This window comes from Bubalus bubalis, chromosome 4 (assembly GCF_019923935.1).
Source record: "Bubalus bubalis isolate 160015118507 breed Murrah chromosome 4, NDDB_SH_1, whole genome shotgun sequence".
Classification (NCBI taxonomy): domain Eukaryota; kingdom Metazoa; phylum Chordata; class Mammalia; order Artiodactyla; family Bovidae; genus Bubalus; species Bubalus bubalis.
Window position 1 is genome coordinate 60333255 of NC_059160.1, and position 24118 is coordinate 60357372.

The 24118-nt window shown below is 36.0% G+C and overlaps 1 protein-coding gene across 1 annotated transcript; it reads left to right on the forward strand.

Annotated features, from left to right (window-relative positions):
* Positions 1–7042: 7042 nt before the first annotated feature.
* On the forward strand, positions 7043–7984 carry LOC112584325 (olfactory receptor 9K2-like). Its single transcript, XM_025282431.3, has one exon. The coding sequence runs from the start codon at positions 7043–7045 to the stop codon at positions 7982–7984; it is 942 nt and encodes a 313-aa protein (XP_025138216.1).
* The last annotated feature ends 16134 nt before the right edge of the window (positions 7985–24118 follow it).

Below are 24118 nucleotides of genomic sequence, written 5' to 3' on the forward strand. Positions count from 1 at the left end.
TTTGTAATGATGCTTCCTAAGGCCCACTTGACTTCACATTCCAGGATGTCTGGCTCTAGGTGAGTGATCACACCATTATGATTATCTGGGTTATGAAGATCTTTTTTGTACAGTTCTTCTGTGTATTCTTGTCACCTCTTCTTAATATCTTCTGCTTCTGTTAGGTCCATACCATTTATGTTCTTTATTGAGCCCATCTTTGCATGAAATGTTCCCTTGGTATCTCTAATTTTCTTGAAGAGATCTCTAGTCTTTCCCATAATAGTTTTCTTCTATTTCTTTGCATTGATCGCTTTCTTATCTCTCCTTGCCATTCTTTGGAACTCTGCATTCAAATGGGTATATCTTTTCTTTTCTCCTTTACTTTTTGCTTTTCTTCTTTTCACAGGTATCTGTAAGGCCTCCTCAGACAGCCATTTTGCTTTTTTGCATTTCTTTTTCTTGGTGATGGTCTTGATCCCTGTCTCCTGTACAATGTCACGAACCTCCATCCATAGTTCATCAGGCACTCTGTCTATCAGATCTAGTCCCTTAATTCTATTTCTCACTTCCACTGTATAATCATATGGGATTTGATTCAGGTCATACCTGAATGGTCTAGTGGTTTTCCCCACTTTCTTTAATTTAAGTCTGAATTTGGCAATAAAGAGTTTATGATCTGAGCCACAGTCAGCTCCTGGTCTTGTTTTTGCTGACTGTATAGAGCTTCTCCATCTTTGGCTGCAAAGAATATAATCAACCTGATTTTGTGGTTGGCCATCTGGTGATGCCCATGTGCAGACTCTTCTCTTGTGTTGTTGGAAAAGAGTGTTTGCTATGACCAGTGTGTTCTCTTGGCAAAACTCGATTAGACTTTGCCCTGCTTCATTCTGTACTCTGAGTCCAAATTTTCCTGTTACTCCAGGTGCTTTTTGATTTCCTACTTTTACATTCCAGTCCCCATTCATTATAATGAAAAGGACATCTTTTTTGAGTGTTAATTCTACAAAGTCTTGTAGGTCTTCACTGAACTCTTCAACTTCAGCTTCTTCAGCATTACTGGTTGGTGAATAGACTTGGATTATCGTGATATTGAATGGTTTGAGGCCAGACTAAGTAACTAGTAAAAATTTAAAGTAATTATCTTCACCAAAAGAAACATAAGGAATTGGAAAGCATTACTGAAAAACTTATAAAAACTCTTAGTGAAATAGTCATTTTTTTTACAAGATTTACTTGGCATGTCCCAGGTGGTTCAGTGGGTAAAGAATCCACCTTCAATGCAAGAGACACAGGAGATGTGGGTTTGATCCCTGGGTTTGGAAGATCCCTTGGAGGAGGAAATGACAACTCACTCCAGTATTCTTGCCTGGAAATTGCATGGAAATAGCCTGGCAGGCTACAGTCCATGGGGTTGCAAAGAGTCGGACACAACTGAGAGAGTAGGCAAGCAAGCAACCTGGCATGTGAACAATTAGGTAGCTCATCACAGCGCTTGCAAGGTGGGTCTACGTCTACAACTTTCATAAGCTTTTTACACAATTAGTACTTTCTAATTGTAATAGTACTAAATGAATCACATCCATCAAGTAAGAATTTTGTTCTTTCCCCTTCCTGCCCTCTCATTATGAAATGTTATGAAACATACACAAGATGGGAGAGAAGAGTTCTGAGACAAAGAGAAATTAAAGCTTGGTTCTATTCTACTATTGCAGGAGTCTTCTCTTCAGCAAACTTTCTATATATGTGCTGTGTTATAAATTATGAGAATGGTATTCACCTACTCTTTTGTGAATTTTACCTCATGGTATAATATACTTTGATATGTGGTATTTATCATGTGTGCACTTCCAAGCTAAAATACCCAATACACTAGCATCATATACCATTCCTTTATTTTCATCCACAGATGTACATTTACCTATAGGTAATATCATGGAACGTCTTCCAAGGCAGGTCTAAGTCTATGACTATTTTTGAACTTTTAAAATGATTACTACTTTTAACTGTAATGCTATTAAATGAATAGCATCTTGGGTCAAAGCCATTCCTATTCAAAACATAAAGCACATATACAAATAAGCTTATTTCCCAGAGCTATCTACTATTAACATTAATGTTTCTGTATATATCTATATAAACACTATTATTTACTATTTAAGGGTAAAACCTACAGCATAGTTTTTTTATCATTAGTTTTCTTTTACTTTTCTTTTCTTTCTTTCTTTTTTTTTTTGTATTAGATGTGGTTCAAACTGCATAATTTCAAGATATTTGGGGTTGTCTTTAATTACATAAATATTGATGAATGTTTATGTGCCAGAGATAGTATTTATGCTGTTTCAAAGTCTCCACTTTGTTATTTTATATTAATTCACAGTTTTGTTTTGGTCACATCAGTTTTCAGTGTTAAATATGTAAAACAGAACTATTTTTCTTTAAATTTAAGTTAATGTCATGCTTTCTGTTATCTGGAGATCTTTTTTTTTGGTACCTAACATATTCAAGTAGACATTTAGAAATGTGTGCTGCTTAGAAAAGTAGACATACTTGAAGAAAGGAATGGTAATGCCCAGTAGTAGGAGAACAGTATGGAGATCCCTTAAAAACTAGGAATAAAACTGCTGTATGACCCTAGTTTTTAAAGGCATCTCCATACTGTTCTCCGTAGCGGCTGTATTAATTTACATCCCCACCAATAGTGCAAGAGGCTTCCCTTTTCTTTACACCCTTTCCAGGATTTATTATTTGCAGATTTTTTGATGACAGCCATTTTAAGTGGTGTGAGGTGATACCTCATTTTAGTTTTAGTTTGAATTTCTCTAATAATGAGCGATGTTGAGCATCTTTTTGTGTTTATTAGCCATCTCTGTGTCTTCTTTGGGGAAATGTCTGTATCAGTCTTTTGCCCAGTTTTCGATTGGGTTGCTCTTCTGGAAGTGAGCTGCATGAGCTGCTTGCGTATTTTGGAGAGTAATCCTTTGTTGGTGGTTTCATTTGCAATTATTTCCTCCCATTCTGAGGGTTGTCTTTTCATCTTGTTTATAGTTTACTTTGTTATGCAAAAGTTTGTAAGTTTAATTAGATCTCATTAGTTTATTGTTTTTATTTCCATTACTCTATGATATCTCTACAATGATAAAAATAGTACACAAGAGGTTAAAGCTATAGGTAAAATTGTTTTGAAGTTCAAAATATACAGTTTATATGAAAGTGCTTAGAAAAATGCTTGACATAATTTGAGTTTTCAATAAATTTAATAAATTATTTTGTCACAGCTGTTGTTTCAAGTTACTCCAAAAATCATTTTTAGGATAAAAAAATACACTAATTCAATGAATTAAAAACAAAAGCTTTTTTTGACTATAAGATTAATAAGATGAAATATGCAAGGCAACTTTCAGTCATATGCCTTAAAAAAAGTATATATCACAAATAATTAGGTAGTGATATTTCAAGGTGGTAGATTATATCTAGCCTGATATCAAATATTGGCAATGGGATTTTTGCAAGGGACACTCAGTCAGTTCAGTTCAGTTCAGTCGCTCAGTCGTGTCCGACTCTTTGCGACCCCATGGCAAGGTATTATAAAAATAATTCAGTTGCTGGTGAAAGGAGATCCTACTTGAAAATAAGGACATTGCATCCGGAGATGAGAAGAGTATGTGACAATAATGCATTTGTCTTTTTACATTTTAAAAAGATGCCATTTAGAAGATCAAACAAAGATACTGAGTATTGATTCAGGAGCAGAATTTTGGAAAGAAGCTCTGATAGTCAAGTGGGTAGAACTTTGCTACAGAGAAGCAAACTTTAAAGAAAAAACTTTCTAATAAGGAGTCTTGTCCAAAATAACTTAGTCCCATGAGTATTCTATAAGTGAAGAAATCACTCTGAGTGTTCCTTGTGTAGTCCTCATGGGATGGTTCTGGAGTTTGTCCTTGTTACAAAATTATAATTGACTTATTTTTCAGTTCCCTCTCAGAGGGACTTCTTCTTCCAAAATTCTGAAAAACTTTCTGCTGCAATTCTCTGAAATAGTTTCATGGGACTGGAAAAAACTTTGACTACCATGGATTCTGGCTGCTACTATTTGTGTAGCTCATCAGGGACCAGGGAGTCTAGTTGCTTGTCTTAAATTTCCATTTTGTTCCCATCTTCACTCTAAGGCCTGTGAAGCATGTCAGCATGGAGGCAAGAGATTTTCATGCAGTTTGATTTCATAGATTCATTGTCACGTATTTCAATTTTGGTAGCAAAATATCCATAATTATCTAAGAGAACTAAAAAAGAGTCCTAGTCCATCATCTTCAGTCAGTGTTCATGAAGACAGATACAACAGGTTTTCAAACAAGATTGTATTATAGAAAGAGCAAACTTTAATAATAGGTAATGGGAAATTATGGACCTATAGGCAATACCACTAATGAAGAACATGGTCATGCCATGCTTAAGAGGGTTGTTAATTTATTAGGGAGTAAACAATACTTGAGATTAATTTTGATATTGTCTTTGAGAGTTTTTATTTTTCAACTACATCTTTTTTCCTAGACTGAAATAAAAAGAATTTGCATCTCTGAAGTTTTACATGAAAAAGTTCACAAGATAGAAATATACATTCAGGTAAGAATAATTATAGAAAAAGCATGCCTATTTTAGCCACATAATAAGGCAGCCAAGAACATTTTCTATATGATTAAAATGTATTTTTCTTGAATTTCAAAATGTGTCATGAGTGCAAGATTATCAAGATGAAAGTGAACCTTGATAATTCATATTCCAGTGCTTGAAGGAAGATCATGGTTAAATCATACTGGTGATATGATAACTGATATTTAAAATATATTACTAATGATGTGTATTCTATGATCTTTTTATCTCTTGTTGCATTTCTTAGAATTCAAAATTATAAAAATCCTCTATTTTGTCTAATTTGATTATTTCTTGCCTATTATGAACTTTTTATAATTCTTCTATGAATAGAGGTGAATCTTTTAATAGTCCATATCCTATAATTTTGTACAAAGGTGATATATATATAATATTACTCTACTATATTATGCTAGGTTAGGTTATCCTTGAAATATTAATATATTACTTTTATTGATATAGCATCAAAAATGTAACATTTGACTTGGCCTAAGAACAAAATTTTTTCTCCTTCTCCATCTTCTACTCCTTCTTCTTCCCCTTTGCCTCCTTTTTAAACAGGAGCAAAGTGTAAGGTTTATTAATCCTGTGACTCTTTGCAGAAAGAAGTTACATGTAAAATAATTTTAGCATGTTTCAAAAGCACTTTCTTTTCTGAGTGTTTTTTTGACTGCAAACCAACACATGGTGACCTATGCTTGAAAATGTTCCATTCAGCTTTATGCCTAAAACGAGTCATTCTATTAGTTCTAGAATAAAATATAACCGTCTTCATGGATGTTAACCTGTAAACTTAATTTAATTTATTCTGTCACATCCTATTAAAACCAAATTACAATTATTTGAATGGGTTTCACACATGTAGTTTAGCAGTAGAGTGAGGCTAGTGACTGAGAATAGTATTATTTTGTTCAGCCATTTACCCATGAATTAATTTCATGCCTTTTTTTTTTTTTTTTTTTTGGCTGTGCACTGTGTGGCTTGTGGGATCTTAGTTCTCCAACCTGGGATCAAACTTGGGCCCTTGGCAGTGAAAGCATGGAGTCTTAACCACTGGACCACCAGCGAATTCCCTTTTTTTTTTTTTTTTTTTGAGAAAGTTATTGGGAAAAGCAACAAATGAAAGAAGCAGAGAAAGTCATGAAGGTTTCAGGATCCAGGGGATTTTTTGTGGACCATAAAAAACACAAAATAAAAGCTCTTTCTATTAAGGGAATCTTGAGATTCAAAATGAAACTCAGCATATTTTCTAAGGTTTTGATTGTTAGTATACATTTATTTTCATTTTGGTAAAAATATTTTGTGGATCATTTGCTGGCTTTTATTATTCATACCAGTCTTTGAAAGGATAAATGACAGTTGGTTTAGGTATCATCAAGAAGAAAAGATGCGTAAGATTATCCTTAATTTCTAGACAATCTAATTGACAATGAGTGCATTGTTTCATAGAAAAATAACAGAAATATTTAAAATTAACAAAAAGTGTCTTCATTGTTTAACAGGTCACCCAAATTCAAATAAGTTAATTTGGATGCTTCCAGGAAATTAATACTTTCGTTCTCAAAACTACTGAGTTCTGACCATCATATTATGAGTTCAGTAAAATTTGCTATTTAATATATTCTTTTACAGAGTTAACATTTTTGATTGGTTCTTTCTCTCATTTGGAAAAGTTTGAGATGAAGTGAATGTCTTGGCAGATTTATATAGAGAAAACCAGTATCAATAAACTTAACAGGATAAAAAATATAAAGGTATCACTCACATTTTACTTTCTTAAACAAATGAATAAAATTAGACTAGTTAAATAAATAAATTAAATAAAATAAACTTAAATTAGACTAGTTCCAGAAGTTGAAGATTGATTTTATTTTAAAAGATCTCAAAGTAAGGCAATTTAGTTCTTTAGTTATGTACTTGCAATTGTAAGAGCTCTTTTGTGCAGAAAGTTCATATTATCTTGGAATGTACTTTTTGCTTCTTTTCCTTCATTTATCTTTTATTACTGAATTGAGGCAAAGTATTACATATAAAAGTGAATATTTAATGATAAAATTTATGGAAGTGTCTTTTTCTTAGTACAAGCTTATCAGATTTTAGTATTTTGAAATCACAGATGACATCTCACAAAATATCTCATTTGATAAACTCTGTTGTGTTGAAATTAACACTAGACTTGATTTCAAAATATTTCATCTTGAGTCTAAATTCCATTTTTAACCAGCTGTGTTACCTCAGGCAACTCAAACTCTCTCTATTTCTTTTGCCATATGTGTAAGCTTAGTAGAATAATGGATATGAAAATATTATGTCAATTATAAAGTATTTTTAGAAGCAAAGTGTTATTTGTGATACTAGCTAAAGAGTAGAAACTTTGCTGACTTTCTCTTATGCCTTTAAGCAGAAGTTTGCCATGGGTGACAAGGGAGGAGACAACCATTCAGAAGTGACTGACTTCATTCTTGTAGGCATCAGGGTCCGTCCAGAGCTCCACAGTCTCCTTTTCCTACTTTTCCTGATTGTTTATTGGATGGTCCTTCTGGGGAACCTTAGCATGATTGGCATCATTGTGACTGATCCTCGGCTGAACACACCAATGTATTTCTTCCTAGGCAATCTCTCCATCATTGACCTCTCCTACTCCACTGTTATTGTACCCAAAGCCATGGTCAACATCCTGTCTCAGAAAAAGACCATATCCTTTGCAGGTTGTGTGGCTCAGCTGTTTCTTTATGCACTTTTCATGGTAACAGAGGCCTTTGTCTTAGCAGCCATGGCTTATGACCGCTTCATTGCCATCTGCAACCCACTTCTCTATACTGTCCGCATGTCAAGAAGTCTCTGTATGCAGCTGGTGGCTGGTTCTTATCTCTGTGGCTGGGTCAGTTCCATCCTTCAAATCAGTGTAACATTTTCAATGTCTTTCTGTGCCTCTCGAGTCATTGATCACTTCTACTGTGATTCAAACCCAATTGAGAAGATCTCGTGTTCCAATGTCTTTATGAATAAGATGGTGTCACTTAGTTTGGCTATTCTTATTATTTTGCCCACGATTGTTGTTATTGTAGTCTCTTACATGTATATTGTGTCCACAGTTTTAAAGATTCGCTCCAGTGAAGGAAGGAAGAAAGCCTTCTCCACTTGCAGCTCTCATCTGGGGGTTGTAAGTTTGCTTTATGGCACTGTCTCTTTTGTGTATCTCACACCACCAAGTAACCCGGAACTTCGTAAAGTGGCCTCAGTATGTTACATTTTATTCACACCTATGCTGAACCCTTTAATCTACTCTCTAAGAAATAAGGATGTTAAAGATGCCATGAGAAAAGTTGTATGGAAGAAAAAAGTTTTACTCTAAATATGCTTCCACTTTTACTTTTTCTTTCATCTTTGATTTTGTTCTCCAAATCTTCTAGATTTATGCATTTAAAGCTCAAGTTGTTTCTCAAACCAAAGCAAAACCAAAAACCTTAACAGTTTTATTCAAGAGCATTAATAATATCCTATAAAAATTCTACAAATTCACTTTTCACTATTTACTCTTCACTTTTCCACAAGGCAACATTAAATCTGAAAGTTTTGGACAGCCATGAAAATTTATTGCATTTCTACAAAGAGATATATTTTTCACTCTCCAGGCAATAATATATATGTAAATGGAGAAGAAAAAAATATTATTGTTTCTCTTCCAAGTATGCCTAAGTAAAATTTAGAAAATATCTAAGTACAAGGATTCATTTGGAAACTGTGTGACCCAACTGTTTTATATGCAAATAACTATAAATGCTAGTGTTGTGTTTTGTTTTTAACGTCATGCCAAAGATGTGAGGACATGCATATATGGTGAAAGGAAAAAGGAAAGGTTACATAAACAGTGACTTTTGTTGAATTAAATAGGGGCCAAATAAAAATGAACATGGGAAGATTGCATTCATTTGGTTTAAATTATGACATTTGTTTGGTTTTCCTTGAATGGCATGGTCATCCTACTTTTCTCCCATATGATGAGAACATTTTATGATATTTATGATGTTTTACAGCTCATTCCTCTATCTTTTGGGTAATACAAATTATTGGTAGTGAATATGCTATTGATGGGGGGCTTCCCAGATGGTGTTAGTGGTAAAGAATCCACCTGCCAATGCAGGAGATGCAAGAGATGTGGGTTTGATGCCTGGGTCAGGAAGATCCCCTGGAGTAGGAAATGGCAACCCATTCCAGTATTCTTGCCTGGAAAATCTTATGGACAGAGGAGCCTGGCAGGTTACAGTCAATGGAACCACAAAGAGTCAGACTTAACTGAGTGACTGAACACACACACACACACACACACACACACACACATGCACACACATGATTAATGAAAACACTCAGTTGAAATAAAGTCAGTTTGAAAATCTCAGTTAAAAATATCTTAAGCCTTTATAATAAGCTCTACAGATAGTTGGGTTACATGTAAATGTACATACATGTTTGTGTGCATGCATGTGTGTATTTGTGTATGAATACATTTGGGTTATTTGAATATGGGGTAGTTTTAAAATGTGATTAATTCTAAATATCAGATGTCAGTTGAGAAAGGAAGGTGGGTTAAAGCAGCATCCCATAGGTTTGATAGGTATTAAATTTAGGAAGCAAAGTTCTAGAGAAAGTTGTGCCAGAGTTACCATTTTTACAGTTGATGTAAGTAATGCTTTAGCTAAGAAATTACAATGCCTAAGTCAGGACAACATTAAATTCTAGGCAAGAGCTAATCCTAAGAAATAAAATATAATTATGAGTTTTGTCCGTACACTTGGCATTGAGAAAACCTAAAATATAGGTCTTAAGATAAGGTCTTCTGGTTTTCTGCTTTTAAGATAGCAAAACCTCCTTGGATGAATGCACAAAGGCAAACATCTTCATGGGTTAATGTTGATTAGGGTAAGAGATTTGAGAAATGAATATTCTTATTGAATAGACAAAGTGAGAAGCTAAGTGACTTAATAAATCAAGGTTATATTTATCTTTCTCCCTAAACTGATGAATCTACCATTCTCTTGATGCTCAGATGCTGCCATTTTCCTTGATATTCAGAAAAATATCATTTAAGAGGGAAATGTGAATTCAAATCAGCTTGGGAAACTGATCTTTGGCATTGATTATTATAAGTCTGGAAAATACCCTTTTTAGGTTTCAGTTTTACTTATTTCCATTGCATATCTGATACCCTAGAATGTCACTCTTTGATGTATCTAGCAAGTGTGCTTGATTAAAGACTATTTGGAAAAGGCAACAAAATACTGACTAACAATAAGGCCTAGATTAATTTGCTTTAGATTTTAGTCTGGTGGATTATATTTTTCATTTTGCAGCTATAACATTACAGTATTCCAATGTCTAACCTTCAAAGTGGCATTGCTTAAACCATGCCAGATGTTGGAAGAAACCTGGGAAAGTTGAAAATCAAGGCAGAATGCTTTCAAAGGTGTTAAGTTAAGCTCTCCCTTACTTTCTTCTAATTGTCATAAACATTATTCTTGGTAAAATTTTTTCTGGTTTCACAGGCCTTATATGAAAAGTAGTGCCTAATTTATATCTCTCTCATTATGTGTGCCATCGAGATTCCATCAGAACCACCTGATGTCGTATCAACCTTTCATTGGCCTTTATTGACAAAGCGTTTCCTTTTTCAATGTTGCATGGATTATGAAACACCATCACATTTCAAGGGAGTCTGAAAATTGTATTCTCATGTACATCATAAGTCGTTACTTTGAGGGAACTTTAAGTCTGTATTCACATGGAGAAGTCTTCCAATAGTGATACGATCTTGAGAGGCAGAAGGTTGCATTAGATGTCTCAAACACTCTCCTCCACAATGCACTGTGTCTTCTTCCCGGTTACAAGTTTTGGGACATGCGCATATATTGATTGTCCTACAATTCTATGTGTTACATTTTGTCTTTAAATTTTTTGGATTGTTAATGTTTACCTAATGCTTAGTGCATTGAACTTTGGTGAGGACATTTATAATAATATTTTCTATTGCCAGACTGCTAAGATTATCTGACTCAGATAATTTCAAATGATAATTCAAATATTCATAAATATAAGTTAAAATGACTAAATTAAACATCTGTTTGACAAGCACCCAAAGCATGCTCCATTTGTTTTCCTTAGGATATTTTTAACTCTTATTATGAGGTATAAATTGTTGTAGTAATTGGAGTAGCTGAACTGATTAGATATTGCAAAAATGTTGAAATTTGAATTGAAAATGGACTGTTACTCTTGTGAATTGAGTATATGTCACTTTATCCCATCCCATAATACCAGTATAAGTCATAAAATCAATAAAAATTTTTGAGTGTGTGAACGCTATTATATAATTGAAGACAAAGCTTCTTACTGTTAAGGGCTGGGCAGGGAGGGAGGGGAAGAAGAGGGAAAGGATGGGATCAGAAAGAAGCAAGGTATCCTGAAACTTAAAAGGAATGCATTTCAATCATTTCTTTTTTCTTTTTAACTTGAAGTACAGATTTCATTTTCTTTTTTAAAAATATTCTTTTTCAAATTATTTTCCCATTTAGGTTGCTACATAATACTGAACACAGTTCCCTGTGCCAAACAAGTAGGTCCTTGTTGGTTATCTGTTTTAAATATAGAAGTGTGTCCATCCCAAATTCCCAATCTATCCCTCCCACTCTCTTTCCCTCATCCTTCCCCTCTTGTGACAATAAGTTCTAAGTCTTTGAGTCTGTTTCAGTTTTGTAAATAAGTTCATTTGCATTCTATTGTTTTTTAAGATTCAGCATATAAGTGATAGCTCATGTGGCTTAATATCATCAAAACAAACAGCCCAATCAAAAAATGGGCAGAAGCATATGTACACCTATGGCTGATTCATGTTGCTCTTTGACAGAAAACAACAAAATTCTATAAAGCAATTATCCTTCAATTAAAAATTAAATACAATTTTAAACAATGGACAGAAAACCTGTACAGACATTTCTCCAAACAAGGCATACTGAAGGTCAACATCATTTCTTAACTATTATAATACTGTTAAAAAAAAAACACAAGACAACTGCCCCCTAAAAACTTTAATCAAAGACTAAATTTGGCTTAAAACTCGACATTCAGAAAACTAGATCATGGCATCTGGCCCCATCACTTCATGGCAAATTGTTGGGGAAACAATGGAAACAGTGACCGACTTTATTTTTTTGGGCTCCAAAAATCACTGCAGATGGTGACTACAGCCATGAAATTAAAAGATGCTTGCTCCTTGGAAGAAAAGCTATGACCAACCTAGACAGCATATTAAAAAGCAGAGACATTACTTTGCCAACAAAGGTCCATCTAGTGAAAGCTATGGTTTTTCCAGTAGTCATGTATGGATGGAAGAGTTGTATCATAAAGAAGGCTGAGCACCAAAGAATTAATGCTTTTGAACTGTGGTGTTGAAGAAGACTCTTGAGAGTCCCTTGGACAGCAAGGAGATCCAGTCAATCTTAAAAGAAATCAGTCCTGAATATTCACTGGAAGAACTGATGCTGAAGCTGAAACTCCAACACTTTAGCCACCTGATGAGAAGAACTGACTCATTGGAAAAGACCTTGATGCTGGAAAAGATTGAAGGCTAAAGGAGAAGGGGATGACAGAGGATGAGATGGTTGGATGGCATCACCGACTCAATGGACATGAGTAAGCTCTGGGAGTTGGTGATGGACAGGGAAGCCTGGCGCGCTTCAGTCCATGGGATCTCAAAGAGTTGGACACGACTAAATGACTGAACTGAACTGAATTTTAATAGTTCTTACTTTTACTGAATATGACTTCTAGATTTTAGAAATAGTTTTTTTTTTTCCTTATCAGTGTGGAAACATTTATTCATATTGTTTGGCATTGTGATGACTGGTATTGGGTTTCTCAATTGCATGTCTTATACTTGGGTGTCTTTAGTGGCAACCTACATAAATGAACTTTGGATAATTTAAGCAAAAGATAAATAATTAGACACATACTTTTTTTTTTTTTTTTTGCTCCAGCTGCACATACACAATGAGAGGGCTGGAGAGGGTGAGTCCCTTGGCAGCATTCTAGGAAGGTAGAATGTGAAAATATAGGCAAGAGTCTTCAAGTAGGATTCAAACTTGTCAAATGTCACACTATTAGAAAGTTTTACTTCAAGAAATTTCAAGTTCTTTGTCCCTCTGCTGGATAGTTCTGAGACAGGATCTAATAAATAGCTCTGTTGTTGTTGCTGTTATAATTGTATAGTCACTAAGTCATGTTTGACTCTTTCATGGTCCCATGGACTATAGTACTCCTGGCTCCTCTGTCCATGGAATTTTCCAGGCAAGAATAGTAGAGTGGGTTGCCATTTCCTTCTCCAAGGGATCTTCCTGACCCAGGGATGGAACCCATGTCTCCTGCATTAGCAGGTGGATTCTTTACCACTTAGACACCAGGGAAGCCCAAAAAATAGCTCTATAACTCCACAAAATGTTTGGAGTGTTCTCCAAACATTTTCTTCAGTGTTCAGTCATTTGAAAATTAGTCATCAAAATATTTGGAAGGTTTTGGAAGGATTTCAGTTCACATCTTATTCAAGAGTGAATTCAGTGATTTCAGTTCACATCTTATTCACATCTTCATTCCACTGACTCTCTGTGACTCAACTCAAGTCTAAGAGTTGGGAGATGGGCATTATCTGAATCGTGGTAGCTCAGGTCAACTTTTGATCTTATCCAATGCCTCTCCCTTTTTGTCTCTCTGTCTTTTGCTCTCTCTAAAGAGGGCCCACTTATTTTATTCCTAGATAACTTATGATTAGCTAACCATAGGTGGAGATTACTATACCACATTAATTTTTGAACTAATAAGTTGCTACTATCATGTTAACCAAATCTTTCTTGCTTTGACTGAGAAGTCAGAAGCCATAATCTGAACACTCTCACTCCTCGCTTCTCACTGATATTAGAAAGGCCACTTTAACCTTAATGTCTGCCACCAACATCCTTAGAGAGAAGTATCACAGCTGCTTTGAAAATTTCTGGCTGTTTGCTTTGTCATTGGTAAAGGAACACCCCGGGGCACCTAGCCAGTAGTGCCACTCTAGCACTACTGTCTCCTAAAGATATTAAATCTCCTTTTCTATACTTTTCCCAAAATGTTTCTAGTGTCTTAATTTCATTTAATATCTGGTATTAGTTAATAAATTACACTTGTCATCTCAATCAAACATTAGACTTCAACTTATTTACATTAGCTAGTACTCTTGCCTGGAAAACCCCATAGATGGAGGAGCCTGGTAGGCTGCAATCCATGGGGTCGCTAAGAGTCTGACACAACTGAGAGACTTCACTTTCATTTTTCACTTTCCACTTTCATGCATTGGAGAAGGAAATGGCAACCCACTCCAGTGTTCTTGCCTGGAGAATCCCAGGGATGAGGGAGCCTGGTGGGCTGTCTATGGGGTCCACAGATTTGGACACGACTGAAGTGATTTAGCAGCAGCAGCAGCAACACACTAATTGTCAAATTTTGGTTAAGTAAGAATTCTGTCAAGTATCTCCCTCCCTCTCAAGTAAAAGAGCCCTAAAATTCATTCACCTCAAAGCACTTTTGCCAATATGTATCCAAAAAATATTCAAAATTTTAAGCCAGTCTTCTACAAATTCTCTATCTGCCGTGGGACAGTATTCATGTTCTTGCACTAATAAGTGAGCTCATAGAATGAAAATGAGGAGTGGAAAGGGGAACTGTAGCTTCTTCTGTCAAGGGAACTTCTTCAGATAAAGGAGTAGCAGCATCTTAAATTGAGCAGGGAATAACTGTTAGGGAGGTAGGTCTGCTTCCTTCTGCAAAGATGGTTGAGGTAGCTTCCAAAATGTCAGAATTTTCAAATGTTTTGAGTAATGTTACAAACCAGGACTCTTGCCTGGAAAACCCCATGGACAGAGGAGTATGTTAGGCTATAGTCCATGGAGTCACAAACGGTCGGATTCGACTGAGCAACTTCACTTTCACAAACCAGGAATCCTCAGTTAATTTGTATGAGAGAAATTGAAGGGATGAATCAACATGTTTTGTGTTCGGCAAGCCAAAAATTCATACTGTGGGTTTAGCTTTCAGCAGTTTCATCTCTGCAGCTGTTAACTATAGGACATTATCTTGTTATGGTGACAAGTACCCTATAGAAACAGAATTTAAAGATCTGAACTCAATTTTTGCTTTAATTTGTCAGGAGTACTAACAGCATGTTGCAGTCTTTGAATTACCCAAGCCATAATTACAATTCAGATGGTGACTCTATTGGTCCATCAGATTCTTGCTTTCAGTGGGTATATGATTCAATTTAACTGTATGGTAGGTCAGTTCAGTTGCTCAGTTGTTACCGACTCTTTGCAACCCCAAGGACTGCAGCATGCCAGGCTTCCCTGTCCATCACCAACTCCTGGAGCTTACTAAAACTCATGTCCATCGAGTCAGTGGTGCCATGCAACCGTCTCACTCTCTGTCGTCCTTCTTCCACCTTCAATCTTTCCCAGCATCAGGGTCTTTTCCAATGAGTCAGTTCTTCTCATCAGGTGGCTAAAGTATTGGAGTTTCAGCTTCAGCATCAGTTCTTCCAAGGAATATTCAGAACTGATTTCCTTTAGGATTGACTGGTTGGATCTCCTTTCAGTCCAAGGGACTCTCAAGAGTCTTCTCCAACACCACAGTTCAAAGCATCAATTCTTCAGCACTTGGCTTTCTTTATAGTCCAACTCTCACATCCATACATGACTACTGGAAAAACCATAGCTTTGACTAGACAGACCTTGGTTGGAAAAGTAATGTCTCTGCTTTTTAATATGCTGTCTAGATTGGTCAGAGCTTTTCTTCCAAGGAGCAAGCATCTTTTAATTTCTTGGCTGCTGTCACCATTTGCAGTGATCTTGGAGCCCCCCAAAATGAAGTCTGCCACTGTTTCCATTGTTTCCCCATATGTTTGCCATGAAGTGATGGGGCCAGATTCCATGATCTTCATTTTCTGAATGTTGAGTTTTAAGCCAACTTTTTCACTCTCCTCTTTCACTTTCGTCAAGAAGCTCTTTAGTTCTAGTTTGCTTTCTGCCATAAGCGTGGTGTCATCTGTGTATCTGAGGTCTTTGATATTTCTCCCAGCAATCTTGATTCAAGCTTATGTTTCAACCAGCCAAGCATTCACATGATGCACTCTGCATATATGTTAAATAATCAGGGTGACAATATGCATCCTTGACGTACTTCTTTCCTGATTTGGAATCAGTCTGCTGTTCCATGTTCTGTTCTAACTGTTGTTTCTTTACCTGCATACAGATTTTCAGAAGGCAGGTCAGGTGGTCTGGTATTCCCATCTCTTTAAGAATTATCCAGTGTTTTGTATCCACACATTGAAAGGCTTTGGCACAGTCAATAAAGCAGAAATAGATATTTTTCTGGAACTCTCTTGCTTTTTCCATGATCCAGCAGATGTTGGCAATTTGATCTCTGGTTCCTCTGCCTTTTCTAAAACCAGCTTGAACATCTGGAAGTTCATGGTTCATATATTGTTGAAGCCTGGCTTGGAGAATTTTGAGCATTACTTTACTAGCATGTAAGATGAGTGCAATTGTGTGGTAGTTTGAACATTCTTTGGCATTGCCTTTCTTTGGGATTGGAATGAAAACTGACCTTTTCCAGTCTGTGGCCACTGTTTGAGTTTTCCAAATTTGCTGGCATATTGAATGTCACACTTTCACAGCATCCTCTTTTAGGATTTGAAATAGCTCAATTGGAATTCCATCACCTCCAGTAGCTTTGTTCATAGTGATGCTTCCTAACACCACTTGACTTTGCATTCCAGGATGTCTGGCTCTAGGTGAGTGATCACACCATCATGATTATCTGGGTCATGAAGATCTTTTTTGTATAATTCTTTTATGTATTCTTGCTACCTCTTCTTAATATCACATTAAAACCACATTACAGAAAGTTAATCAGCATGAAAAAGCAGAAAGCTGCCTTCCAGATAAAGGTACAAGATACAACCCCAGAAAAACAACTAAATGAAGTAGAGATAGGCAACCTTCCAGAAAAAGAATTCAGAATATTGATAGTGAATATGATTCAGGTTCTCAGAAAAGGAATGGAGGCAAAGGTTGAGAAGACACAAAAAAATGTTTACCAAAGATCTACAAGAAGTAAAGAAGGAGCAAACAGAAATGAATAATGCACTAGAAGGAATCCAGAGCAGAATAACTGAGGAGTAATCAGAGATAAATGACCTGAAGGACAGTTTGGTGGAATCACTGCCACAGAACAGATATAGAATAAAGAATGAAAAGATATGAAGATAGCCTGAGAGTCCTGGAACAACATTAAAAGTATGAACATTTGCATTATAGGGGCCCCAGAAACAGAAGAGAGAGAGAGAGAGAAGACCTAAGAAAATATTTGAAGAGATAATAGCTGAAAACTTTCCTAATATGGGAAGGGAAATAATCAAGTCTAGGAAGCAGAGAGAATCCCAGGCAGGATAAACCAAAGGAAGAACACACCAGGACACATAGTAATCAAACTCACAAAAAATTAAAGACAAAGATAAAATATTAAAAGCAACAAGGGAAAAATGACAACATACAAGGGAACAACCATCAGGCTGATTTCTTTCTTTCTTTTTTTCAAAGTTTATGTATTTTAATTGAAGGCTAATTACTTTACAATATTGTAGTGGGTTTTGCCATACATTGACATGAATCACAGGCTGATTTCTTACCAGAAACTCTACAAGCCAGATGGGAATGGCATGACATATTTAAAGTGATGAAACGAAAGAAACTTACAACCAGGAGTACTCTATGCAGCAAGACTCTTCCTCAGATTTGATGGAGAAATCAAAAGCATTCCAGATAAGCAAAAGCTAAAATAATTCAGCACCACCAAATCAGCTTTACAACAAATGCTAAAGGAACTTCTTTAAGCAGAAAACAAGAAAATGGAAAGCCCTATCCACAGAAAATAAACCACAGACAATTAAGAAAGTGGTAATAGGTAATAGGATAATTACATTAAATGTAAATGGATTAAATGCACCTATCAAAAGACATGGACTGGCTGGGCAGATGAAAACATGTGCATGTATGCACTTCTGCTTACCACATCCTTCTGCTTGGCCCACCTAATTGTATGTAATTATTTTATATTGTTAGGCTGATTATGTTTCCTTCATGGCTTGCAATTTTAATTATCTTTTATTTTTTGTCTGGTTATTGATTGTGAAAACTGATCAACATCTTTTACTACTGTCCTGACCCAGGGATTGAACCCAGGTCTCCCGCATAGTAGACAGACGCTTTACCATCTGAGCCACCAGGAAAGTCCAATTATGTAACTATTACCCATTTAATACCACAGTATCATGACTGGTCAACAGAAAAATTATAAAATTCTATATCACCAAAACTACCATTGAATAGAAAAATCTGTAATTGCTTTTTAAAATCCAGATGCATATGAGACTTATCTTGGAATTTTTTGAAAAATACAATTGCCCAGGTATTGCTTATTATTATTATTATTTTTGGCCAGAGGTCCAGCTATGTTTCTAATGAGCAACCATGTTAAAAACAACTGGACTATGTGAGGATCTTTTACTTTTATCTACTTTGTTTCACTTTTTCTATTTCATATTCAGTGCTCCTATTTCATTTAGGTTATGTTTTCCAATTTTTCCATCTCCTTTTTTATTGATGTTCTTTCTCAAGCATTTATCAAGAGTATTAGAAAAGTTTTTGTATACAGATATATAAATAATATGTACAACATATATATTTTAGAAAATGTATGGATTTTTGCCTAACTAAAAATTTATGACATTTTGATTCCATTTGTTTGACTTAATATAAGTAGAATGCTAGATTTCTAATTAAAAAAATTAGATATGAAACAAGCAGGAAAGGTTTATTGTATAGCACAGGGAACTACAGTCAATAGCTTGCAATAACCTATAATGGAGAAAAATATCATCTTTGTATATGTATAACTGAACCACACATACAAAAAAGAATTTTAGTTTTTGAAACGTAGTAATGCTTATCTTTTTGCCAGTTTTTCTAAATGTCCTATAGACTTCTAATAACACATGAGATACAAAATTCTAATTATATTTATGTAGGATATGATTCGGAGAAGGCAATGGCACCCTACTCCAGTACTCTTACCTGGAAAAACCCATGGATGGAGGAGCCTGGTAGGCTGCAGTCCATGGGGTCGGGAAGAGTCGGACACGACTGAGCGACTTCAGTTTCACTTTTCACTTTCATGTATTGGAGAAGGAAATGGCAACCCACTCCAGTGTTCTTGCCTGGAGAATCCCAGAGGCAGCAGAACCTGGCGGGCTGCCATCTATGGGGTCGCACAGAGTCGGACACGACTGAAGCGACTTAGCAGCAGCAGCAGGATATGATTAATATAAATTAATTCCATAAATATATATTATATTAAATTATTAATGACATCCTTCAGAATGCTCCTATTCTTGTTTTTTCTACAGTTGATAAAATATTCTTAGAGAAATGTTAATATGTCTCACTGCTGCTACTGCTGCTAAGTCACTTCAGTGGTGTTTGACTCTGTGCGACCCCATAGATGGCAGCCCACCAGGCTCCCCCGTCCCTGGGATTCTCCAGGCAAGAACACTGGAGTGGGTTGCCATTTCCTTTTCCAATGCATGAAAGTGAAAAGTGAAAGTGAAGTCGCTCAGTCCTGTCAGACTCTTGGAGACCCCATGGACTGCAGCCCACCAGGCTCCTCCATCCATGGGATTTTCCAGGCAAGAGTACTCGAGCAGGGTGCCATTGCCTTCTCCAATATGTCTCACTATGATTATATATTTTTGTTCTTTTTTCTTATGTTTCTCCTGTATTTGCTTTATGAATCTTTGTTTTTTTTGTTGTCAAGGGGTCTAATGGTTTATGATGTCTATCTTTGTGAATTGCACCTTTTATCATAAAAAACATTAATTTTTGTTTCATTTAAAATAAGCAAAGTTAATAAAAATTATAAGTAAAGTACACAGAACATAATAACTTATTAGTATGAGACAATACAGCAAAGAAGGTGTGTCTCATCATTTTAAATCTGAATGATATGTATGGTGATGGTACAAATACATAAAAAGTAAAGGAGCTTTAGCAAGCCAGGAATAGAGAATTTCCTTAACTTGAAAAGTAACATCTACCAAAAATCTAGAGCTAAGATCATATTTAAGGTGAGAAGCAGAAGCTTTCCTGATAAAATTAGGAACAAAGCAAGGAAGTCCCCATTGTAAAATGTTTACAACCTTCAACTACAGTTGAAGTCTTAGCTAAGGCAATAGACAAGAAAAGAAAGGGTTATGGGCTGAATTCTGTTTTTCAGAATTAATATGTTAAAGACCTAACCCTGCCATTATAGTGTATGACTATAGAGTTGATCCTTGAACAACATTAGTTTTAAATGTGCAGATTCACTTGCACACAAATTGGTTTTGATAAATGTATTAGAAGTTGTTTTTGAATATTTGCGACAATTTGAAAAAACTTGCAGATGAACTATGTAGCCTAGAAATATTGAAAATAATTAAGAAAAATTAGGTATGTCATGAATGCATAAAATATGTATAGATACTACTCTAGACCATACCTGGCACCATTTTCAGCTGAGAGAAATTTTAAAAATGTAAAATTGGAGTATGAAATAATAATGACAGGAAATTGATTGTAGTACATATCGTACTACTATAATATATTTGTAGTTACCTCCTGTTGCTATTGTGGTGAGCTCAAGTGATGTGAGCATCCACTGAAAACACTACAGGACACTAATCATCTCTATGTGAGCCATTAATCTTTCCAGTACACTGGTTACCACAATAAAAAGTGATCTCTCCCAGTTCTTGTAAATTTTTCATTATGTTTAGTGCAATACCTTAAATAACAACATCTCAGGACTCCTATGAAGTGCCACTAATGATGTGGGAAGTGCTCCTAAGAAGCAGAGAATAGTCATGATCTTACAAGAAAAAGTTGCATTGCTAGGTATCTACTGAAGATTGAGGTCTACAGCTATGGTTGCCTGCCATTTTAAGATGAATGAATCCAGTGTAAGGACTCATTTTTTTTTTTTTAAGAATTTGTGAAGCTGTAGCTTGCTGTAGCTACAGCAGTAGGTATGAAAATTTTGTACTTTTGTGAATACTTTATCTCATATTAAGAATGCATATTTTACTGGGTGCAGGATTGCCAGGAGAAAGACATATCTATATATTGTAATATGATTTGAGAAAAAGTAAAGTTATATGCCAACGTAAAACAAAAGCAAGGTGAAGGACTAAAACTGGAGAATCTGATGAAAGCAAAGGATGGTTTGATAATTTTAGAAAGAGGTTTGGCTTAAGAAGTGTCAAGAAAATTGGGGAAGCAGCTTCTGCTGATCAAGAGGCAGCCGATGAGCTCCCAAATGCCAGTAAGAAAATCATTGAGGAGAGAGGATATCTGGCTGAACCAGTTTTTAATGCAGAAGAAAAGTGCCCTATACTGTGAGGAAACTGTCACAGAGGATACTTATTAGAAGGGGAAGGAAGTGAGCCCCGGGATTCAAGGCAGGAATGGATAGGCTTACCCTACTGTTTTGTGCAAATGTGTTTAGGTTTATGATCAAGAATGTCCTTATCTATAAAACTACTAATCCCCAAGTTTTAAAGGGAAAAGATAAATTGCAGTTGCCAGTCTCTTTTTGTAAAGCAAGAAAGACTAGACAAGTAACCTCTTTCTCCTGACTTGGTTCCACTGATGCTTTTGGAAGCACCTTGCAGGAGAGGTCTGTCTTAATTTTTTTTTTTTTTTAAATATTGGACCATGTCCCTGGCCACCCAGAACCCCATGAGTTAAACACCAAAGGTGTCTACTTGTCCCCTGAACACAACATCTCTAATTCAGCCCCTAGATCAGGGGGTGTAAGGATCTTTAAGGCTCATTACACATGATAATTTAGGGAAAGATTGTCAGTGATATGGAAGAGAAACCTGATAGAGAGATCATGAAAGTCTGAAAGGATTATACCATTGAAGATGTCATCATTGTTATAGAAAATCTGTGAAAGCCATCAATCCTGAAATAGTAAAGTCCTGCTAGAGAACTGGTTCAAGATGTTGTGCATGACTTCACATGATTTACAACAGAGCCAATCAAGAAATCATGAAGATATGACAAAAAAAGTTGGTGAAGTGGGTAAAGTGTTTCAAGATATGGATGTTGGAGAAATTCAAGAACTGATAAATACCACAACAAAAGAATTAACAGAAGATTTGATGGAGATGAGTGGCTCTCAATCAGTGCCAGATGACTAGGAAGGAGATACAGAAGAAGCAGTGCCAGAGACAAGGGACATTAGGCAATTTGGCAGAAGGACTCCAGTTATTAAAGACTGCTTTTGATTTCTTTTATGACATGAACCCTTCTACTATTGGGTTGACCAAAAAATTCATTTGGGTTTTTCTGCACTCTGTTATGAAAACGTGAATAAACTTTTTGGGGAATGCAATACATTATGAATTACAGTATGGTACAGTATTGGTGGGCTTCCCTGGTGTCAGAGTGGTAAAAATCTGCCTGCCAATGCAGGAGATGCAAGAGACGCGGGTTCGACACCTCAGTTGAGAAGATTCCCTATAGTAGGAAATGGCAACTCACTCCAGTATTCTTTCCTAGAGAATCCCATGGATGGAGGAACTTGGCGGGTAAGAGTCCAGGGGTTGCAAATAATTGGACATGACTCAGTGAATGAGCATGCACACATTGTATGTGTATGTCACTCTCCAATAATTAGAGAAACTACATGAGAACATCATAGGTAGGTGGGTTTTTTAAAAAAATAACAATATTTCTAATGCTGTATTGTGAATATGACTATAATACTCTATGTAATAAAAGTTTATAATGTTTCTTTCATTAATTGTGTAGGTGGCACCACCATGAAGCAACTAAATTGAGTACACAGTTCTCATAAAGCAATCATATTGCTGCTGCTGCTACTAAGTCACTTCAGTTGCGTCCGACTCTGTGCAACCCTGTAGACGGCCTCCTACCAGGCTCCTCTGTCTCTGGATTCTCCAGGCAAGAACACTGGAGTGGGTTGCCATTTCCTTCTCCAATGCATGAAAGTGAAAAGTGAAAGTGAAGTCGCTCAGTCATATCTGACTCTTAGCAACCTCATGGACTGCAGCCTACCAGGCTCCTCCGTCCGTGGGATTTCCAGGCAAGAGTACTGGAGTGGGGTGCCATTGCCTTCTCCGAATCATATTGCTGCTTCTTAATTATCAGTACAAGTATCCTTATACCAGTAAATAAATATGAATTTCTTTTTCTCATCATCATTTCATTTTTTATATCTTTTTATATTTTCATTTTTGATGTCTTGTGTTAGAAATATGTATAATATATACAATATTTTGTATTATGTAAGATGTATTGATATAGGCACTGACAGCTGATTTGACAGATGGTCTTGTTCCTTGGAAGAAAACCTATGACAAATCTAGACAGTGTATTAAAAACCAGAGACATCATTTGCTGACAAAAGGCCATATAGTCAAAGCTATGGTTTTTCCAGTAGTCATGTATGGATGTGAGAGTTGGACCATAAAGAAGACTGAGTGCCGAAGAATTGATGCTTTTGAATTGTGGTGTTGGTGAAGACTCTTGAGAGTCCCTTGGACTACAAGGAGATCAAACCAACCAATCCTAAAGGAAATCAACTCTGAATATTCATTAGAAGGACTGATACTGAAGCTGAGGCTCCAATACTTTGGACACCTACTGCAATAAGCTGACTTATGGAAAAAGACCCTGATGCTGGGAAAGATTGAAGACAGGAGGAGAAGCGGGTGACAGAGGATGATATGGTTGGATGACATCATTGACTCAATGGACATGAGTTTAAGCAAAATCCAGGAGATAGTGAATGACAGGAAACCTGGCGTGCTGCAGTCCATGGGGTCACAAAGAGTTGGACAAGACTGAGCGACTGAACAGCATTTGTTGACTGTAAGATTCACTACTCAGCAAATTGCCTCCAGTAATTCTTGTTGTATCATTTTCTAAAAATTCTGGGACATATATTATTCTACATTCTAATCTAATTAAATTTGTCCTTTTGGTGGACAATATCCACATATATGAATGATGCATATAAGCCAACAATAAAAAAACCAAACAACCCGAATAAAAAATGGGCAAAGAGACATACAGAAGGACTTGTGGACACAGAGGATGAAGGAGAGGGAGACAAATTGAGAGAGTAGAGTTGACATATATACTCTATCATGTGTAAAATAGCTAGCTAGTGAGAGGGCTGGGATGGCGGAGGTGGGAGAGAGGTCTTAGAAGGAGGGGATATATGTATACTTATAGCTTGTTCATGTTGTTGTACAGCAGAAACCAATACAACATTGTAAAGCCAT

Coding starts and splice junctions, on each gene's coding strand:
- LOC112584325 (XM_025282431.3), top strand. CDS start 7,043: ATGGGTGACAAGGGAGGAGACAACCATTCAGAAGTGACTGACTTCATT.